The 18,776-nt window shown below is 43.2% G+C and overlaps 1 protein-coding gene across 2 annotated transcripts in view; it reads right to left on the minus strand.

The window, feature by feature from the left end:
- Positions 1-5,108: 5,108 nt before the first annotated feature.
- LOC144806377 (uncharacterized) overlaps positions 5,109-18,776 on the minus strand; it is a 30,487-nt gene continuing 16,819 nt past the window's right edge. For both annotated transcript variants that reach the window (XM_078672742.1, XM_078672741.1), the window contains exon 2: positions 5,109-8,394. In XM_078672742.1, coding sequence (XP_078528868.1) covers positions 6,768-7,466 — 699 coding nt within the window. In that variant the 5' untranslated portion in view covers positions 7,467-8,394 and the 3' untranslated portion in view covers positions 5,109-6,767. The remainder of the gene's footprint in view (positions 8,395-18,776) is intronic.

Consider the following 18,776-nt stretch of genomic DNA (forward strand, 5'->3'; position numbering starts at 1 on the left):
TTGAGGCCAGCCAGGAACTTCAAAAAGCTTGGCATGACCAAAAGGCTGTACTGACTGTATACCAGCCAGGACAGAAGGTGTGGGTGCTGGAGCCAGTGGCCCCAGCAGCTCTGAAAGACAAATGGTCTGGGCCCCACACCATCATTGAGCAAAAGGGAGAGGTTACCTACTTGGTGGACCTTGGAACTCCCAGGAGCCCTCTCAGAGTGCTCCATGTTAACAGGCTCAAGGCATATGTTGACAGGAAGGACATGAGCTTGCTCATGGCCACAGATGAGGGACAGGAGGAAGAGAGTGACCCTCTCCCAGACCTGCTCACTCAGAATCCTGATGATGGGTCAGTTGATGGTGTTGTCTTTTGTGGCAGCCTCACTGAACATCAGCAACAGGATTGCAGGCAAGTTCTGCAATCCTTTCGACATATGTTCTCTCTGACACCCAGCTAAACTGATTGGTGTACCCATGATGTTGACACTGGAGACAGTCTGCCTGTTAAGAGTAAAATCTACAGGCAGCCTGATCATGTTAGAGACTGCATCAAAACTGAAGTGCAGAAAATGTTGGAGCTGGGAGTCATTGAGCCCTCAGATAGCCCTTGGGCTAGCCCAGTAGTTCTAGTGCCAAAGCCTCACACCCAGGGTGGTAAGAGAGAGATGAGGTTTTGCGTAGACTACAGAGGCCTCAATGCAGTCACTAAGACTGATGCCCACCCAATACCAAGAGCAGATGAGCTTATAGATAGATTGGCTTCTGCCAACTTCTTAAGCACATTTGATTTGACAGCTGGGTATTGGCAAATCAGGTTAGCTGAGGAAGCCAAACCCAAGACAGCATTTTCTACCCCTGGAGGGCATTATCAATTTGTGGTAATGCCCTTTGGACTGAAAAATGCACCTGCCACCTTCCAAAGGTTGGTGAATCAAGTCCTCACTGGGCTGGATGACTTCTGTGCAGCTTATCTTGACGATATTGCTGTCTTTAGCTCCACCTGGGAGGATCACCTGGTCCACCTGAGGAAAGTGTTAGAGGCCCTGCAAAAGGCAGGCCTCACTATCAAGGCCACAAAGTGCCAGATAGGGCAGTCACAGGTTGTATACCTGGGCCACCTTGTAGGTGGAGGCCAGGTTCAGCCACTGGAGAGTAAGATACAGGCCATCAAGGACTGGACTCCTCCAATCACCCAGACTCAGGTTCGAGCTTTCTTGGGCCTGACTGGGTACTATAGGAAGTTTGTCAGAAATTATGGGTCCATAGTGACCCCCCTTAATGACCTGACAAGCAAGAAGATGCCAAAGAAAGTTCAGTGGACAGCAAGCTGTCAGAAAGCATTCAATGACCTAAAGCAGGCCATGTGCACAGCACCTATCCTCAAGAGTCCAGATTACTCCAAGCCATTCATTGTCCAAACAGATGCTTCTGAGTTGGGTGTGGGAGCTGTTCTGTCTCAACTGAATTTTGATGGTAATGATCAGCCTATTGCTTTCATTAGTAGAAGGTTGACACCCAGAGAGAAAAATTGGTCAGCTATTGAGAGGGAGGCCTTTGCTGTGGTCTGGGCCCTAAAGAAGCTGAGGGCCTACTTGTTTGGCACTCACTTCACCATTCAGACAGACCATAAGCCCCTCTTGTGGCTAAATCAGATGAAGGGTGAAAACCCCAAACTGCTTAGGTGGTCCATTTCCCTACAGGGGATGGATTTTACAGTGGAGCATAGACCTGGGACTGATCACAGCAATGCTGATGGGCTCTCCAGGTATTTCCACTTAGAGCAAGAAGACTCACCTGGTCAAGGTTAGCTTATTGTCCCAAAGTTTGGGGGGGGGGTCATGTAGGAGAGTAGGGTCTGCAATCCTATGATCACCCAGATTTTTGCTTTTTGCTGCACTGGTTTACGACTTTCCCTGGCTGTGGGCCTGCTAATCAGACCCACAGCCTAGCTGTTCTCTCTATCCAAATTGTACTCAGGTACTGAATTGGCCCTGGGCCCTCTCCAAGTCCCTGTACCCAGGGCGGCTGAGGTGCACCCAGAAGTCTCCCAGGGGCTGAAGCATGTATTGTGCCACCCCTGGATTGACTAACTAAAACTGACACAACTGGCTGCACGACAGCTGGGGCAAGGTGGTGTACTCACCCTTTGCTTTAGATATAGTATACCTATATCTAACCCTAAAATGGACACACAGATCTCCTATCAGTCACTCCTATGGCAGGCCTTAACAATCCTGAAGGCAGAGTGCTTGGAATCGTGTGAGATGGTGCTCTGGCATGAGCTGAGCCTGTCTGCGGCTTTCGGTATCCATCCCTTAGCCGTTTCCATGATATCGCATACCATATACTCTTAAGGGCATTATAATCCTCGCGGTTATGTGCCAACTCTGGTATCGCTTTATCAAAACATGTCGAGTAAGGTGTCATACGAATTGGAATACTAACCCCTCGCCAATTCTGGCGACGGGGTTAGCATTCCACCCTTCTAGAGGGACACGACATGCATGTAACCTATAACCCGGTTAAAAGTCAGACAGAGCCTTAGCATCCACAAAATGGATGCTGCCACCGAGACACAAGTCTGCCCTCCTGCTGCTGGGAGTCCTCCCAGAGCAGGAGATAAGGACAAAGGGTTTTCTGCCAGGGGCGGTGCCAGCACCGTCCCAGACAGGGTTTTGTGTATTGTAGGTAGGCAGGGCTTTAGAGGAAGGTGACTGCACGTGGCACCCCGGTGCTCACTGTGCATAGGCTGGCTGGAACCAGTTCCAGGGTCACTCCAGACCCTGTGCTGGGGAAAAGCCCGCCAAGGAAGTGGGTGTAACCACCCCCCTCCTAGTCCCACCCATAGGGCAGGACTTAGTCGCGTGCCAGCCCCTTTTTACAGGATAAAGGTAGAGACTGGCCCCCTTCCAAATCAGATCATCTTTGAATCCTGAAACTACTTTCCACGAAAGGAACTCAAGACTTCTTCCTAAGATTTCTCCCTTGTGACTAAGGAGTAGTCACCCTGCACCCGCAGGCACCATCTAAGAACACTGCGGTCTGCTGCAAGTCCTTCCTCCGGAATCCGACTGCCCAGCTCGACGAGAACCGGCTTCCCTGGCACCTCTGACCTCTACCTGCATCATCAGTCACGCTGAGATTCGTGGGTGTGACGAGACCTCGAGGGACCGGCCATCTTCAAGACTGCACGACTTCTTTCCAGCAAGCCCGCCGAGTGAATTCCTGGTGAGTGCTTTGGGGTCCGAGAAGCCCCCACCCTGAGCAGCTCCAGCACCGAAGAGCAGCCCCCCAGCATCTCCGCGATCTGCGTGGGGCCCTTCTGCTTTTTGCTGCTCACCGCGTTGTTTGGCTACTAGCCCGCTGGCTTGTGGCCTTCCTGACGACGCCCGACGACATTTCTGCTGCTGGTCTGGTTGCTCCAGACTGGCCCTTGCTCCCTTCCAGAAGAGGAGCCCCCCGGACCCTCCTGGTCCACTCAAGACGCCATTTTGAGTCCACCGCGTGGGCTTGAATTAGCCAAGGCTTGTTGCCCACTCCTGGGTAACTTCGACGCCGACGACTTCATCCTTCGTGGGACAGCTCGCACCTCCATCCTGGTCGCCGACAACGCCTCCTGGTCCGAGAGACTGCAGAGCCCAGCAGCGCCCACTCACCTGACTGCGGTGACTTCGCCCGGTGCCATCCTGGTGCCCACTTAATCACTGGCTAGTGATTCAAGAACTTGGTCCCCTCTGCTTTCAGGTTTTCTTCTTCCTTGATCCAGGCTTGGATCCATCGAACTTTTCTTCACTGGTCGCCTGCCAGCAACTTCTTCCTTCCAGGCTCCTGGTCCGGCAACGAGATCCCCGACGTCTTTTCAGACCTATGCAGCTGCAGCCCCTGGGCTAGGTAACTTCGGCACTCCGGTGTCCCAGCATAGCCTCACTATCCAAGGGTCAGGATCCACTGTCGTTTTCTCCCTACCAGGTCGGGTTCGCCCGTGAACACTAACTTTGTGAATTCTAGCTTCCATAGACTTTGTCCCGCATCCCGCGTGAGAGTGCACACTCTGCACCCGAGTCCCCTGGGCCTCCTAGTAGTAATCTAACGATTCCCTAGTCCAGTCCTAGCGATTCCAAAGCCTATTAGAACTGTTACTTACCTGCTAGTAATTCGCATTCCACTTTTAGCGTATATGGTTTTTCGTGCCCCTCGGGCATTTGTGTAACGTGCTAACTTAAAAGTATTTTCGTAAGAGTTTTGTTGTGTGCTTAGCTCCCTGTCTCATAAAGAGCCAGGGTAGTCTTGTTATAAATAAATACACTGTTTATTTTCATAACAACTTGTGTGGTGTCCTTTCACTGGGTGTTCAAGGGGTAATGTGATGGTAAAACAGCTGGCTTAACACGCCCTCTAGAGTCTTAGCCTTAGACTGCTCGTATCCATGCTACTAGGATAGCTGGTCTATAAGGTTGACTTACAACCAATCATCAATAAGGGTTGTTTGGACTGATATATAGTGATCACTAGAATAGTGAGCACTGCACATCAGGCCAACTTCTCACATTACCACACCTGATGTCTGTACCCAGAAATTCCATGAATCATTCCCCAGTTTCTATATCCGTTTTCTACATGGCAACCACTTAGCCCAGATCCCAATGTTCACAAAATGTCTATCGAAAAAACTCATTTATAGATAGCGCTATACTATGATATAAGAGACGAAACATGCAGTCCAACTGAATGTATCCTTTCACTATTTGTCACTGTAAACTATAAATGCCAATAAAAATATGTTTTAAAAAAAAGTACTCAGCATTCTGTAGCATTTTTTTGGATTATTAACAACACACATATTTTTCGTTTTCCAAAATAAATCTGGTATTTATTGGGTAAAAACGACTGACTTATATTCCCAACACAGGAGTGAAGGCCAGATCTCAGTATTACAGGTAGCACTTCTCTCTTCATTAACGCAGATGTGGTACCATCGCAAGCAAAGAACCGCCTCCCACTCTGAGAGAAGGCACACTGGGGAGAATAGTCCCCTCTGATACCACCTGCGACAGACTCCCTGCTGAAAGCAGTCATGCTATCGAGATTTGACCCCTCTATTGCCAAATGAACTAGGCTCCTTGCAAATAATTTTTTTTATTACATATCAAAAAACATACATTTGTTAGTAATATGCCAAATCTAGTCATCATTGTGTACATTTCATAGCAACATGTCCTTGCTGTATCATAATTTAGTTCATGTTAACGTTAAAGTAAATTAAATTTGATCCTGGTACACACCTCTGTAGTGTGGTTTTTAAAGGCTCTTGGATGTCCATACATAGGTGGTGTTTGGATGTTTGGTTATGTATCATTAATACAGATGTATAAAGTATTGGGTTCCAAATGGATTATGCCACAAATGGCTGTACAAACCACTTCTTCCTAAATATAATTTGTTCAGGTTAGAACTTGTTGCTGTTAACGTGAAAGTAAAGTGAGTTTGACCCTGGAGCAAATCCCTGTAGTGTGTTATATATAAGGATGGGTGTGCTGAAGAGCAGTCTCGTTGCTGTTCCTCACTGGCTGTGTGGTGGTGGCGATGATGGTTGGCAGCAGGAAGAACTTCCCGGACTCAGCACTTTGTTAAAATGACCTTGGTGGAAGGCAGTATTATCTTTTGTGTTCCTTTATTTCTGAATCCAGATTTATTTTCCAGTGCCATGGTACAAGAAATGTAAAGCAGGGAGTCGATAGTTCTGGACTCTCGAGTACTGCTCAAGATTCAATTTTCACCTAACCCTCAAGCTTTCAGAGACCTCTTCAGAACTAAACTTTTCAACAGCTCTCTCTGATCAATAATTTTGCCATCATGCACGCATTCTGTCCTTTCACCAATTAGGAGCTGGTTGGGTGATTCTCTGTAAATAAGAAACATCTAAAATATATTCATATACAATTAATCTCACCGTGAATCATTTACATAGTCAGTGGTGAGCCAGCAAATTTCCCATGGGTCCAGCTTGATATTGGACACCTCAGGGGATGTGCCACTATAGTGGGTGCTTTTACATATGTATGTGATGATCGAAATGAGCATCATTTTTTCCCGTGCCAGGACATTGGAGATAAATGTTCTACACTGCAAGCATTAACTCTCAGAGTTACAGGTCACATTTTCCTACTTTGTCTTCTTGTGCCTTTGGACATTGTTCTCTAGCAGCTGTCATTAAAGCGGTTGTTGTACATAATGGCCGGACACCAAAACCAGCTACAAATATTCTCCAGGCTGTGCTTGTTAAACTTATTCAAGCGTGTTGTGTTTATAGGTTTAATCACTAATCCCTGTAGTTAGCTGAAAATCCTTTCCACAACTACTTCCAAATTCACTGCAATGGTATGGTTTCTCCCCTGTATGTTTTTGCTGATGTCCTCGTAGAATTGATAATCGACTAAAGCTCTTTGCACATTCAGTGCACTTGAATGACTTTTCCCCTAAACGTGTTTGCTGATGATTTCTTAATGTTGAGGGGTCACTAAAACTACTTCCACATTTAGTGCAGTGGTAGGGTTTTTCACCTGTGTGTGTTCGTTGATGTCTTTGTAGGTCTGATAATTGACTAAAGCACTTCACACACTCACTGTACTTGAATGGCTTTTATCCAGTGTGTATTCGCTGATGATTCCTTAATTTTGAAGATTCTTTAAAACTACTTCCACATTCGCTGCAATGGAATGGTTTCTCTCCTGTGTGCGATCGCTGATGTATTTTGAGATGTGATAAAAGACTGAAGTTCTTCACACATTAACTGGTTTCTCCACTGTGTGTGTTCGCTGATGTCTTTGTAGGTGTGATAACTGACTGAAGCTCTTCACACATTCAGTGCAATGGTATGGTTTTTCCCCAGTATGTGTTCGCTGATGTCTTTGTAGGTGTGATAAATCACTGAAGCTCTTGTCACATTCAGTGCAATGGTATGGTTTTTCCCCAGTATGTGTTCGCTGATGTAGTTGGAGGTATGATAACCGACAGAAGCTCTTCACACATTCAGTGCAATGGTTTGGTTTGTCCCCTGTGTGTGTTCGCTGATGTTTTTGGAGACACGATAACTGACTGAATCTCATCACACATTCACTGCATTGGAATGGCTTTTCTCCTGTGTGTGTTCGGTGATGAATCCTGAGAGATGAGGAATCACTAAAACTACTTCCACATTCATTGCATTGGTATGGTTTTTCCCCAGTGTGTGTTCGCAAATGTTTTTGTAGATTTGATAAGAGACTGAATTTCTTCAAACATTCACTGCAATTGTATGGTTTTTCCCCAGTGTGTGTTCGCAAATGTGTTTGTAGATTTGATAACTGACTGAATTTCTTCACACATTCATTGCAATGGTATGGTTTTTCCCCTGTGTGTGTTCGCTGATGAACTTGGAGTTGTGATAAATGACTGAAACTCTTTACACATTCAGTGCAATGGTATGGTTTTTCCCCCATGTGTGTCCGCTGATGGTCTTTTAGGAGTGCTAATTGACTAAAGTTCTTCACACATTCATTGCAATTGCATGTTGCTTCTCCTGTGTGTGTTTGCTGATGGCTCTTAGTAGTGATGACAAACTAAAGCTCCTACTGCTTGTGTATGATTTTTCTTTCTTGGTTAGTGTCTCTGGGTCGGGTTTATATTTGTCTGCATTCCATGACTTTGTTTCCTGAAGAGCTAACATGGTTGATAAATAACTGGTGTTATTCTCACATTCCCTGTATGTGTGTGGTATTTTGGATGCTTGATTTCAGATTTCACAACGAAATACGAGACTCACCAACTACATATATTATAATTGTGGCAAGTAAAGCTTCTTTGTATGTGGTCATGTCTTTAGATTGCGGGATGGTTTTGCATATTTACAAGTGAATATAGTCTTCCCTCAGGTCGATGCAAATTGTGACAAGCTTGTAGATCAGAGACCCTCTTTTTCCTTTACCCTTCAGTTGTCTGGCTCCACTCAATTGTCCTTTCTATTGTTCATGTGGTTTAGCCAGAAATAGTTTACAATATACCTAGCGCACTGAACGGTGGTCTGCCATCATTACAGGAAACAGAGCAATGCTGTATCCTTTTCACATCGATTGAATGATCATAGCTTGGAGACTTGTTTATACAGGCAGTGGTTAGTTATTGTTGTTGCGTTCATTTTCTAGAGGTCATTTCTTAGTCCTGTTGCGTGCACAGCCCAGACTCTTAAATCCACTGAATTGCTCTGGACTGCTTCTTCCAGGATCTATCAGGTTATGTTCCGGTTTCTCAGTCTCTGAATGTGCAGCTCTTTACCCGAATATTGGAGCTCATTTTTTCCTGATGTTTTCTTTGCAGATTTACACGATTATTGTCATTATTCATAATCATTTGTGCATTCAAGGCTGGATCCTGTTGGATGTAAAGAGATTTATCACTAAATAGAAATGTAAGAGAAAGTAAATACACAATATTTAACTATTTGTAAAAGACATCTCTTCTTTACCATTTTTTAAAGTAACCAAGAGATATTTCACCATACACAGATATGTAACTAAATGTTCTATTGAACATGCCACATCTTAATTCAGAAAAGGAGGTGATAACTTAGTTAAGAAAGGGCACTCACGGAGCACCCATTCGCTAGAGGTATAGCTTTAGGAAGACGCACATAGTCAAGATTTCATTTAAACAAGAAGACATTGTGGAAAAAGAGATTGATCAGGATATGCTACAGTCACTTCAGTTTTACGAAGTGTATAAAAACGGTAACTCTTCAGGAAGTATATAACAAAGGAAACTCTTCAAGATGTATGTAATAAAGGTAACACTTCAGGAAGTATATAACAAATGCAACTCCATTCACCCTCTTCTTGACAATACTTTCCTGTTCACACTGGATCAACTGAAGTTCTAACTCCTGTCTTTACTTTGCTGTTTGTTAAGTTATCTTTGCCGCATTCCTAGGGATGGTTCAAGCATCTGTTGGAAGATTGCAGCATTTATAATAGAGATTTCATCACAGCCAATGATATACCTTGATATCCCTGCTGCCATGAAGTGTGTGCTTTTTGTCTTTTTCTACCTTACCATGGTATCTGACTTAATGTCTTACGTTTGCCTTAACTCATTTAAGAAGCTGTCAGACGGACGCGCGCTGCTCCCGGAAGACATACGACTATTTTCTCATCACTGAATATTTAGTGAAGGCTCCCTACACGTGACGCCAACCGGCTGGTGGCTATCAATCGAGCCCATAGATGAGACTTGTTAGAAATGGGATTTCTGGTTGGCTAGGACTTGAGCCTTATCTAGGAAGAAACTACCACTCTAGTCAGGGCAAGGGAGTTACACGTCAAAGATAACGCCTGTTCACCCCCTTGGTAGCTTGGAAAGAGCAGTCAGGCTTATCCCGGAGGCCATGTGTAAAGCATTTGCGCAACCCACACAGCAACAACATACTACGTACATCACAAAAGGATCTCCACACAAGGTTATATTAAAAATAACACGTTCTTCCTCCAGGAAAGAATTAAAAAATATAGCACTCACGGAGAGCAGGGAGCCATAGCTCCAAAAGCAAAAGTCCTCAGCAATCAAGGAGGCAATGCAGGGCCCAGGGAGGCAAGCCCTCATGGCAGTTCCTCCTGGGCAGCAGCAATATATTTTTCTTTTTAACACACTTTATTATCGACTGTAACAGGAGCAGGCGAAACATACAGATCAATGATAAACGTCGCCAGTCATTTTCACTTTTCCTCCCCAATCTCAGATCGGTCAATTGCAGCAAATTACAATCATTGTACCTGTACAGAACAACTCAACCATGGTCTGCATATACTGCATATCTTAGCTGCCCCCCACCAAATAAGTGCATTACTATTCAGTATATAATCCGATTGTCAGTACAATAACGTTGTAGTGTAGTTCCTATATTCCCAATAGGCTCTGTGCATTGGAATAACATAAACGATAGTTTAGACGTAGGACTGAGGTCGACTAGGTCTCTACTGAACATGTTAGACTTAATTATGAATGTCAGCTAGCTCAGAGGTCACTAGAAACTTTCTCGAATGAACAGGAAGGAGTTAACTTTCCTGATTAGACAAAAAGGATTCGTTTCTGACAACCGCATAAACATGACAACTTTGCTCCCCCCAGAATAGGAGTATGTCTCCAGAGTCGTGTGAAAACAATAGACAGCTATTTCACTCAGTCAATCGTGCATACTTAGTTTCACCAGGATTGCAGAGAAATAGAGAGAAGGGCGTTTTCAATAAAAGGTGTTATTTATTGAGCAGTCCTCTTTCTCAAGCAAGAGAAGTGAATTGCCACAATTGCAATACTTATCATGAAGTAAAGTGGGTACAGTAAAAGGAGTATTATGAAATAATACTGTAAAAGCATTTATATGGTTTCTGAGCCATATGATACTTAAAACTGATAAAATATATACATACATAAAATCATTGACTAAACGTACTCAACTGGTGCTTCTAAGATACGCCTACCCCAGTGTACCTAACCTAAGCCTAGTACGTGGGAAGGAGTAAGTGAGCTGCAGTTTAAGTTAAGTTAGTTTTTGCCAAGAATCTGAATCAAGAATTCTCTAAAGATCTAATCAGCTCCGTACCTTGGTTTATAGAATGAAGGAGGTCTTGTATCTCTTTCTCAGGACTCGATCTCCCAGCAACCCGCATGGGTGACTGGAAACACTGGAGCTGGAATTTATCGGCAGGAGAAAAGATAGCGTCTCTCTCAGTGCGTCAAGGGGAGGGTTGGCTTCCTTCGTCACTCACATCAGCTGGGCGTCGGGCAAGTAGATAGCCGCTCTGCTCCAAACCACCGTGTGTTTGCTTAAGGCAAACGTTGGTATATTTATACCTGAAAAGTGCCGAGTTTGACGTAAGGTTGGACATAAGACGTCATTAAGAACTTACAGTTCTTTCTGGACTCCAGGAGTTCTTGTTCAAATTAAAACAAAAGCAGGGGGAATTCCCGGGCTGCTGGAGGCTTGGTTTGTTTAAAGAACGCGTTGTACTTTCTAGGAGTCTATGGGAGAAGCCTTGCCGTATTTGGACTGCATTGGCTATTACTAAATATGGATGTGATTCTTATGCCTTTATAAGGATATGCTTTGTTATAACCACATAAGGGCATGAATCGGGAATATTTAAATAGGGTCCTAGATACATTCACAACACCCACTCCACGTATAATGTCCATCATTACTAAATACTAAGCAATACTAAACATATAACGATACATGTGTTTTCCAACCCACCCCAAAATACATAAATTGCATTTGAAATGGTATATACACGAAAATGAGTATTTATACTGTACGTTTTTCAAGCAGTGGTATCATTCAGATAATGCATACATAAATATTGGCTGAATGAATTGCGAAAATTACATTTATGAAATGGCTCTTAAAACAGAAAAGAAGGTCGAGACCATTTCATCACATATTTATACAATACTGTACATGTGCTAGAGGCTAAGTCAAAATATTGTCTCTAGAGTCTCTAAAAATAGAAGTTCTGTTCTCTAAGAATAGTTCTACTTTAAGCAGAGTACCATGTGCCAGAAAAAAGGTAAATATTTTGGAAATTTCGCTTTCAGGGGAAAAAATAGTTCCAATTATTTTCAGTAGTGTTGTTTATCAAAACCAGAAGGTAGAATTCAGAGTTCAGGGAACGCTGTGTGCTCTTTGTTTTAAAAGTTATTCTAGTTGTTAGGAGAGAACATCAAATCAGACAGGCTTGCGAAAAATTGGTCTACAACAGTAGGTAAAAGTTCGACCAAGTTCGAAAAAGCTGAAATAGTGCAAATGTGCGAAGCATTGCTATCATCAACGTCTGGATCAGCAATGTTCACGGAAGGTTGTACCTGTGTGGTGCTGCTTTAATCTCGTACTTCACCGCCACCTAATCGTAATGGTGAAGTCTCAACGAATGCAGTCATCAGAATAGGTAGCCGATGGGGACAACACGTTGCATGAGCCGCTACTGAACCAAGCAAATTATCGATATCCATGGGTACTGCTGATGGTAGTGTAAGACAGACGTCCAACACGCATTCTTTTCCGCATAGCAGACATCGAAGCACAGGTAAGATGTAATCTTGCCAGATTGGTCTGAATGAAAGAAACCAGGTAGTACTCAGATCTCTTAGCCGGGCAAAGCCGAGGACATTAGTGATCCGTTCTCGGTATCGTATAGCTAGGATCATTTCTTCCATTGTTGCTTGAGTTTTCTCTGTGGCTTGACTTGCCATATCGGAGCAGAAGGAACAAAAATAAAATTCCTGCTATGAGACCCAAAAGTAGAGGCAGTCCACCGAACACTGAATTCACAAATTCGGGAAAATGCCAAGAACTGTTTCAAAGGGTGCTAACAGTCCCGAAAAAATTGTCTTAAACACATGTGCGATGCCACTGGTATCAGACATGTTTAATATTTGGCTTAACCTTTCTACGAAATGCACGGGGCAATTTGTCGATAATAGGGAATGTATCTCTGCCGCTGTCCTTGCAACTTGCAGGTCATACGTCTCTTTGGACGTGGTTAAAGGCACAGTTGTTTGTAAAAGAATAGACTTCATTCTGCTTAAAGTATCAATTCGAATAGAAGAGATATTCAAAGAAGGGCATATTGCCGCCTCCATGTCTGGATTGCTGTTCGGATACAGTACTTGCATACAACAAGTGACCATGGAAGTAACGCTCACGAGATAGGCTTTTCCTGGCACCATGCCACAACAGCTGCAGTCACTTATTATAATGTAGCTGCTGTTAGAAAGTTGTCTGAAAAAAGGCTCTATCTGTGTTGCAGGAGTGCCGTGCAGGTGACATGAAAGGTTATTTGATGAACCTTCGCAGGCTCCATGCAAGTTAATACCTTGACACAGAAGTGTACCGCTTAGTGATTTTTTACAATTGTTACCACTAAGAAATACCTCTTTTTCCCTTCACTGTAACATTTATGTGTATAAGGTAAATTCCATGTTGACTTGATGTATCCTTTACCCAACCTTTCATACAGGCCTGTTGGTATATATTCTTGGCAATACTGAAACTGAAAAGTTGTTATCGGAATTGTAATTGTACCATGTATTATCCATTCAATGACAGGTCTCTGACATTGTCAATGGTAATCTCTCAAGTTGTTCAATGCTCAGAATCGTATAGTCTGCTCCTTTTTGTGCCAAACTGATTTGTTTATCAGTAAGGTTAAAGATAGAAAATAATAATGTTGTGTTGATTAGACGCCATGGCACGTAGCCTGAACGCAGATTTTGTAACGTCCAGCCTAACTGTACAATAGAACTCAATTGGGACTGGCCATGTTGTAACATTAGCAAGTCATGCTCTATTATATCAATAGCAGAGGATACAATGCTGTCCAGTGAATAAATTCTGGAGGACAGAGTCGTTAACCCATTGTCCACTACAATAAGTGATTTTTCCAAATTTCTTGTATTTTTTCTGCAGTTTCAATTTGCGTCACTTTCCAAGCTTCTTTGTAAGCAGCGTATATACCGGCGTATATGAAACATTTTTGACGCTGTTTGCGAGGTCCCAGTATGAAATCTCGCAAGTCAGCACCTTCTTTAAGTAAAGTCAAGTGTTGCTTAATTTCTGCCAGTGTGGATTTCTGTAGCCATTCAAGACATAGCTTTCCTACACTGTATGTTGTAACTATCCCTGGATGTTGTCTCAGGGAGTATCTTGGGTCTGGCCTGGTCTGTTTGAACCCCTGTGTTCTGTTCAGGAATCTATCTTGACAGTTATTTGTGTCTGTGGGCCAGATCAACCATTTTTTCCAATAAGGATTTGTTCTGTTTTGTTGTAAAATATGGGATACGTCTATCTCCACATCTGTAGTGCTAGTACTATCTGGTATGGGCTTTGGAATAGACGGTTTGTTAAAGTCTTTTATCTTGGCTAGGCCGAGACAGTTTGTTTGTTGAATGGTGTCATTCAGGAATATTATCTGTTCTGGGATCATGCAGGCTCTGAATAGTGATTCTAAACCCTGTACCTGACAGTCTTTTGTACCCCAGATGTTTTTTGTTTCAATGTTGTTTTTCCAAAATTCAAAACCAAATGTAGACATTTTTTCATAACATTTTTCAGAATAAATCAATTTAGTATTTGTCAACATGTTTTTCAATCCTGTCTTATTTAACATTTTGAAATAAAACGTTTCTGGATCAGTTGTGTTAAACCCGGAGAAGTATGGGAATTTCTCATAAAATGTTTTTGAGCTGCCTTTTGGCGGTGTTGTACAATGTTCCCATTGATTATAAGTAAAAATATTTCTAGGATTAGCAGATTTATGCAAATAGTGATGACCATAATGATTATAGCAATACATTTCTTCATAGTTTGATGAACCCTGTAAATAATCATGTGTGTTCAATTTTGCTGACATTTCTAAATCTGACATCAGATTATTAATATTTTCAAAGTCCCAATCATCAGAGAAAGTACTTGGTTTTACAAAGTCACTGGATTATCATTCTAGTACCGAACAATAGTTCATATGGAGTGATACCTTTTAGAGAATTTCTTGGCAGATTGTTAAGACTACATTGAACACTTGTTAGATGTTTGACCCACCCATCACCCGAACCTAATACCCTCGCCGTTATAGATTGCTTTATGTCCCTTTTTTTCTCTCCACTACCGCATTTCCCTCGGGATGGAATGGACTAGAGTACTGCAATGCAATGCCCATGCTGGCCATGGCCTCCTTGTAAGCCCGAGAGCTAAACGCAGGACCCTGGTCAAGAGTGTAGCATGCCAATTGCGTATGTGCCGATAAAGACTCGCAAATCTCTTATAACAGTTCTGGCGTCAGCCGAGCGCTGGGGTATACATCTAAGTTAATCTTGTCTTAATATTTATGGGATCGCATTTCTCCGGCTGGATTTCTGCGTATAGATAGCCTGATGCTATCTAATAGAGGTGTCCTGGCAATTGCCTGGTCCGGTTCACAACTGCGATTTCTATTGCAGTTCTGACAATTCATTGCAAAGTTATAAATTTGCACGCTCATTCCCGGCCACCAGTATTGTGATTGTAATTCTATTAGATATTTCAAGATCTCTTGGTGCCTCAGACCCATTCCCATGGGTGCTTCTTGAATCAAGTAAGCCCTCCGGTTCGTGTTTGGAATTATTCTATCCCCCACTCCAGGGATTTGAGCAAAAGGAACAGAGTTCGCATCAATTATGTATTTATTTCCGAGTGGATAATTTAGAGGTAACGCCGCATAGTTGCCTTTCATTGAGGCTTTTACTGCTAGTAGCGTTTCACCGTCTATTTGTTTTCTAGTACGCTTCTTTGTGACTACGGAAGCCGGTTGAACCGCTGCCGCTGTGGCTCTGTGAGCCAATGAATTCCCTGCAACGTGAACGCCATCACGTTGATGACTCAGTGAATGTATCACGTGAGTCTTTTGTAGTTCTTTCTGTAAAAGAACTAATTGTTCCTAAAGCTTTTTATGCTTTATTGTGGCACCAGTCTCATCTTTGTAACCATGTTTGATCCATGTCTGCATGTCATTATTGTAAGATTGGACGCAGTAATGCGAATCACACACTATTAGTGTGGGGAATTCACGTTCGGCATTTTCAAGCGCCATCTTTAAAGATCTTATTTCAGCTCGCTGAGCTGTACAGTTTCTGAATGATTCAGTTTTGGTGATCATCGGTCTGAATTTACCAAAGCGCCAGCGACCTTTAACAATCGCGCATGCTGCATTGTAGGAAGCTTTTTATGCTTTATTGGGGCACAAGTCTCATCTTTGTAACCGTTTTTGATCCATGTCTGCATGTCATTATTGTAAGACTTGACACAATAATGCGAATCGCACACTATTAGTGTGGGGTACTTGCGATCCGCATTTTCAAGCGCCATCTTTAAAGATCTAATTTCAGCTCGCTGAGCTGTACATTTTCTCAGTGATTCAGTTTTGGTTATAATCGGTCTGAATTTACCTAAGCGCCAGCGACCTTTAACAATCGCACACGCTGCATTGTAACATTTTTTATCCACAACGTAGTGTCGTGCAAATCTGTCCGTGTAGATTACACAGGTGTACTGTTCTAGAGGCAGAATTTCGATTGGCAGAGGATATTCATATTCATATTCGTATTCCAGATTTTCTAGTTTTTTCATTTTCGGATCAAATGCATGTTTCTTCTGCAGCAATAGAATTTTCCATTGTATCCATTATGGATCTAATGCCACAGCATTCGGAATGCGTGGTCTTGTTACTGCCTCAAGAGCTGATACTGCTAATAATACAGATATGCTCTTGCCTTGGGCTAGGGCTCTTTCTTTTGCTACAGCAGTTTGAACCGCAGTTAGAATTTTTTCAGTAGAACTGAATTTCATTTCAGCTTGTGTGTACAAGTGCGATTTATAAGCTATTGTACCGTTTCTCCCTCATTAGAGGTCAGGTACGTGTATCCGCATCTTCCTGGGATGACTCGGATTACAAGGTTGCGTTCGTTTGCGCATGTTTGCAGTTTTGTTTTAGTGAGCATGTCTGTTTGTAATGATCTTAAAATTTCTGTGTGTTTCTGAGTCCAATTGATTTGTTTGAAATCAGGTTTTATTAATTCGTAGAGGGGTTTAACCCTCTCTGCATAATTTAGAATGTATGTTCTTCCGAAATTCAGGAAACCTAGTATTGATTGTAAGTTCTTCAGCGTTTTTGGTGCCTGGAGTACAGCACACTTCTCTAAGAAGTTGTCTGCTAGGCTTTTGCCTTCACTTGATAATTCATATCCTAAAAACAGGACAGTTAGGTGAGCAATTCGTGACTTTTTAAAGTTGAATTTATACCCTTCAGCTGCGAACCCAAGTATTATGGTGTTCACTCTTTTCAAGTGTGTCTCCAGGTCATCATCCGTGAGATAGATGTCATCGACATAAGATAATGCCTCATCATCATATATTTGTAGTAACTCTGTTACCCTTGCTGAGAATAATCCTGGGCTATTCTTGAATCCCTGTGGGAGTCGACAGAATTGTTTTTGTGACCCCATTGTTGAGAAAGCGGTCAAATACCTGCTTTCAGGTGCAATGTTTTGACAAAAGAATCCATTTGAGATATCTAATGTCGTTTTATATTTTTTGCGCACAATGTTATTTATTAGTGCTGCACTGTGTGAGTTTTGTACTGCAAATGTTTTGCAACAGGAGTTTAAGTGTCTGTAGTCCAAAACTAGACGATATGAATCATCTGGCTTGGAGACATGAAACAAAGGATTGTTCATTTGTGAGGTGCATGTTTCAATCACCCCCTGATATTCAAGTTGATCTAAGATCTCCCTGACTTGCTTTTTAGCTTCTTGTTTAACTGGGTACTGCCTTTGTGCAGTAGGTTGACTTTTTAACTGGATTTTGTGGGGAGGAGAATCCTCATCCCATCCTACATGATTTTTATATAATGCAGGAGCTTGGGCCACTGCCCATTTTCTTGCAAATGTGTATTTTTTATGAATTGGAATATGATTTGAGAAGGCAGGCATAATCATTTCTTCGCCATGAGGGCACTCCCTGACAAACTCTGGTGGCCAGTCTTTTTCAGCTAACAGGATATCATAGCCTTTAGATAAGCGATCCCAAAAGAGACCCCTTATTTTCCTAGTTTTGTCCCCCTCTATACGTAATGTTATTTCATATAATTTATGGGGTTTGCTAACTCTGGTGTCTGCAGTTTCCACCTGAATGTATTCATTCGTGTCCACTGTCTCCAGAAGATTCATCAGGATCTTGCGAACTATGGTTACTTCTGCTGCATTGTCTGGGCCCACTCTCCGTTTTTAGGTCGAGCGACCTATCTCAATGCGCATGCGCATTGAGCGGGAGCGAGATATATAGGGGCTTAAATAAGCTTTACCTAGACTGGCGATTGACTGGCGATTTGATGCTGTGCCCGTGCGCTTTTAGGACAATGCGCAAGCGCATTGACCTAAAATGCGCGTGTACATCATCAAATCGCCAGTCAATCACCAGCAGCACTCCTCCCACACCTTTGAAGTGAAGCTTAGCTTCACTTCAAAGGCCCCGGCTGCTTCACACCCTCATGCCGCTCTCCCCGCTCCGCCCCCTCACCTGCCCGCCGTGTCGCATTTCTCCTCCCCCCTCCCCACAGCAATGCCCTCCGCCGGCCGTACTTTCACTTTGACGGCCGCAGGCCGTCTCTCGTGTTTCTCCTTGTCTTGTTATGGCAGCTGCTGTGTGGACTCGCAGCTGGCATGCCAAAACCAAACCGGTGTCTACCTATTTGCACCTCTTCCGTGCCCTGTGCCTGAACCTCTGGTCCACCAACACCATCTAGCTAACCCACACTGCAAACATTAGAACCCTCCTATCAACATCTCTCTCTCCTAGCCGTTGCTTCCTACGCAACACATGCTCCCTCTCTATTTCTGCCATACAAGTCTTGGAGCTCCATCATGACCTCCCACCAGAGCCCCTGTTCCTCACAGAAACCTGTTTAACCCCACTTCTGCTCCTGATATTACCACGGCCACCCAGCTCAGATACAAAATCGTTAGGCAAGACAGGCATGATTAAATTTACATGTGTATATGTACCATTGCAAATAGTATTACTGCCAGTGGAGCACGACATGATTAGTCAACGATCAACATTTCCGATTTTTAATAACCCCTCCTTACAAGTCTGGATTTCTGTGGCGATAGTAATTATTAAATCACTCGCACCAACATTTCCTCTGCTTTTCCTACCTTTCGTCGCCTCTCACAAC

This window comes from Lissotriton helveticus (genome assembly GCF_964261635.1).
Source record: "Lissotriton helveticus chromosome 1_1 unlocalized genomic scaffold, aLisHel1.1 SUPER_1_unloc_67, whole genome shotgun sequence".
In the NCBI taxonomy this organism is placed as follows: Eukaryota; Metazoa; Chordata; class Amphibia; order Caudata; family Salamandridae; genus Lissotriton; species Lissotriton helveticus.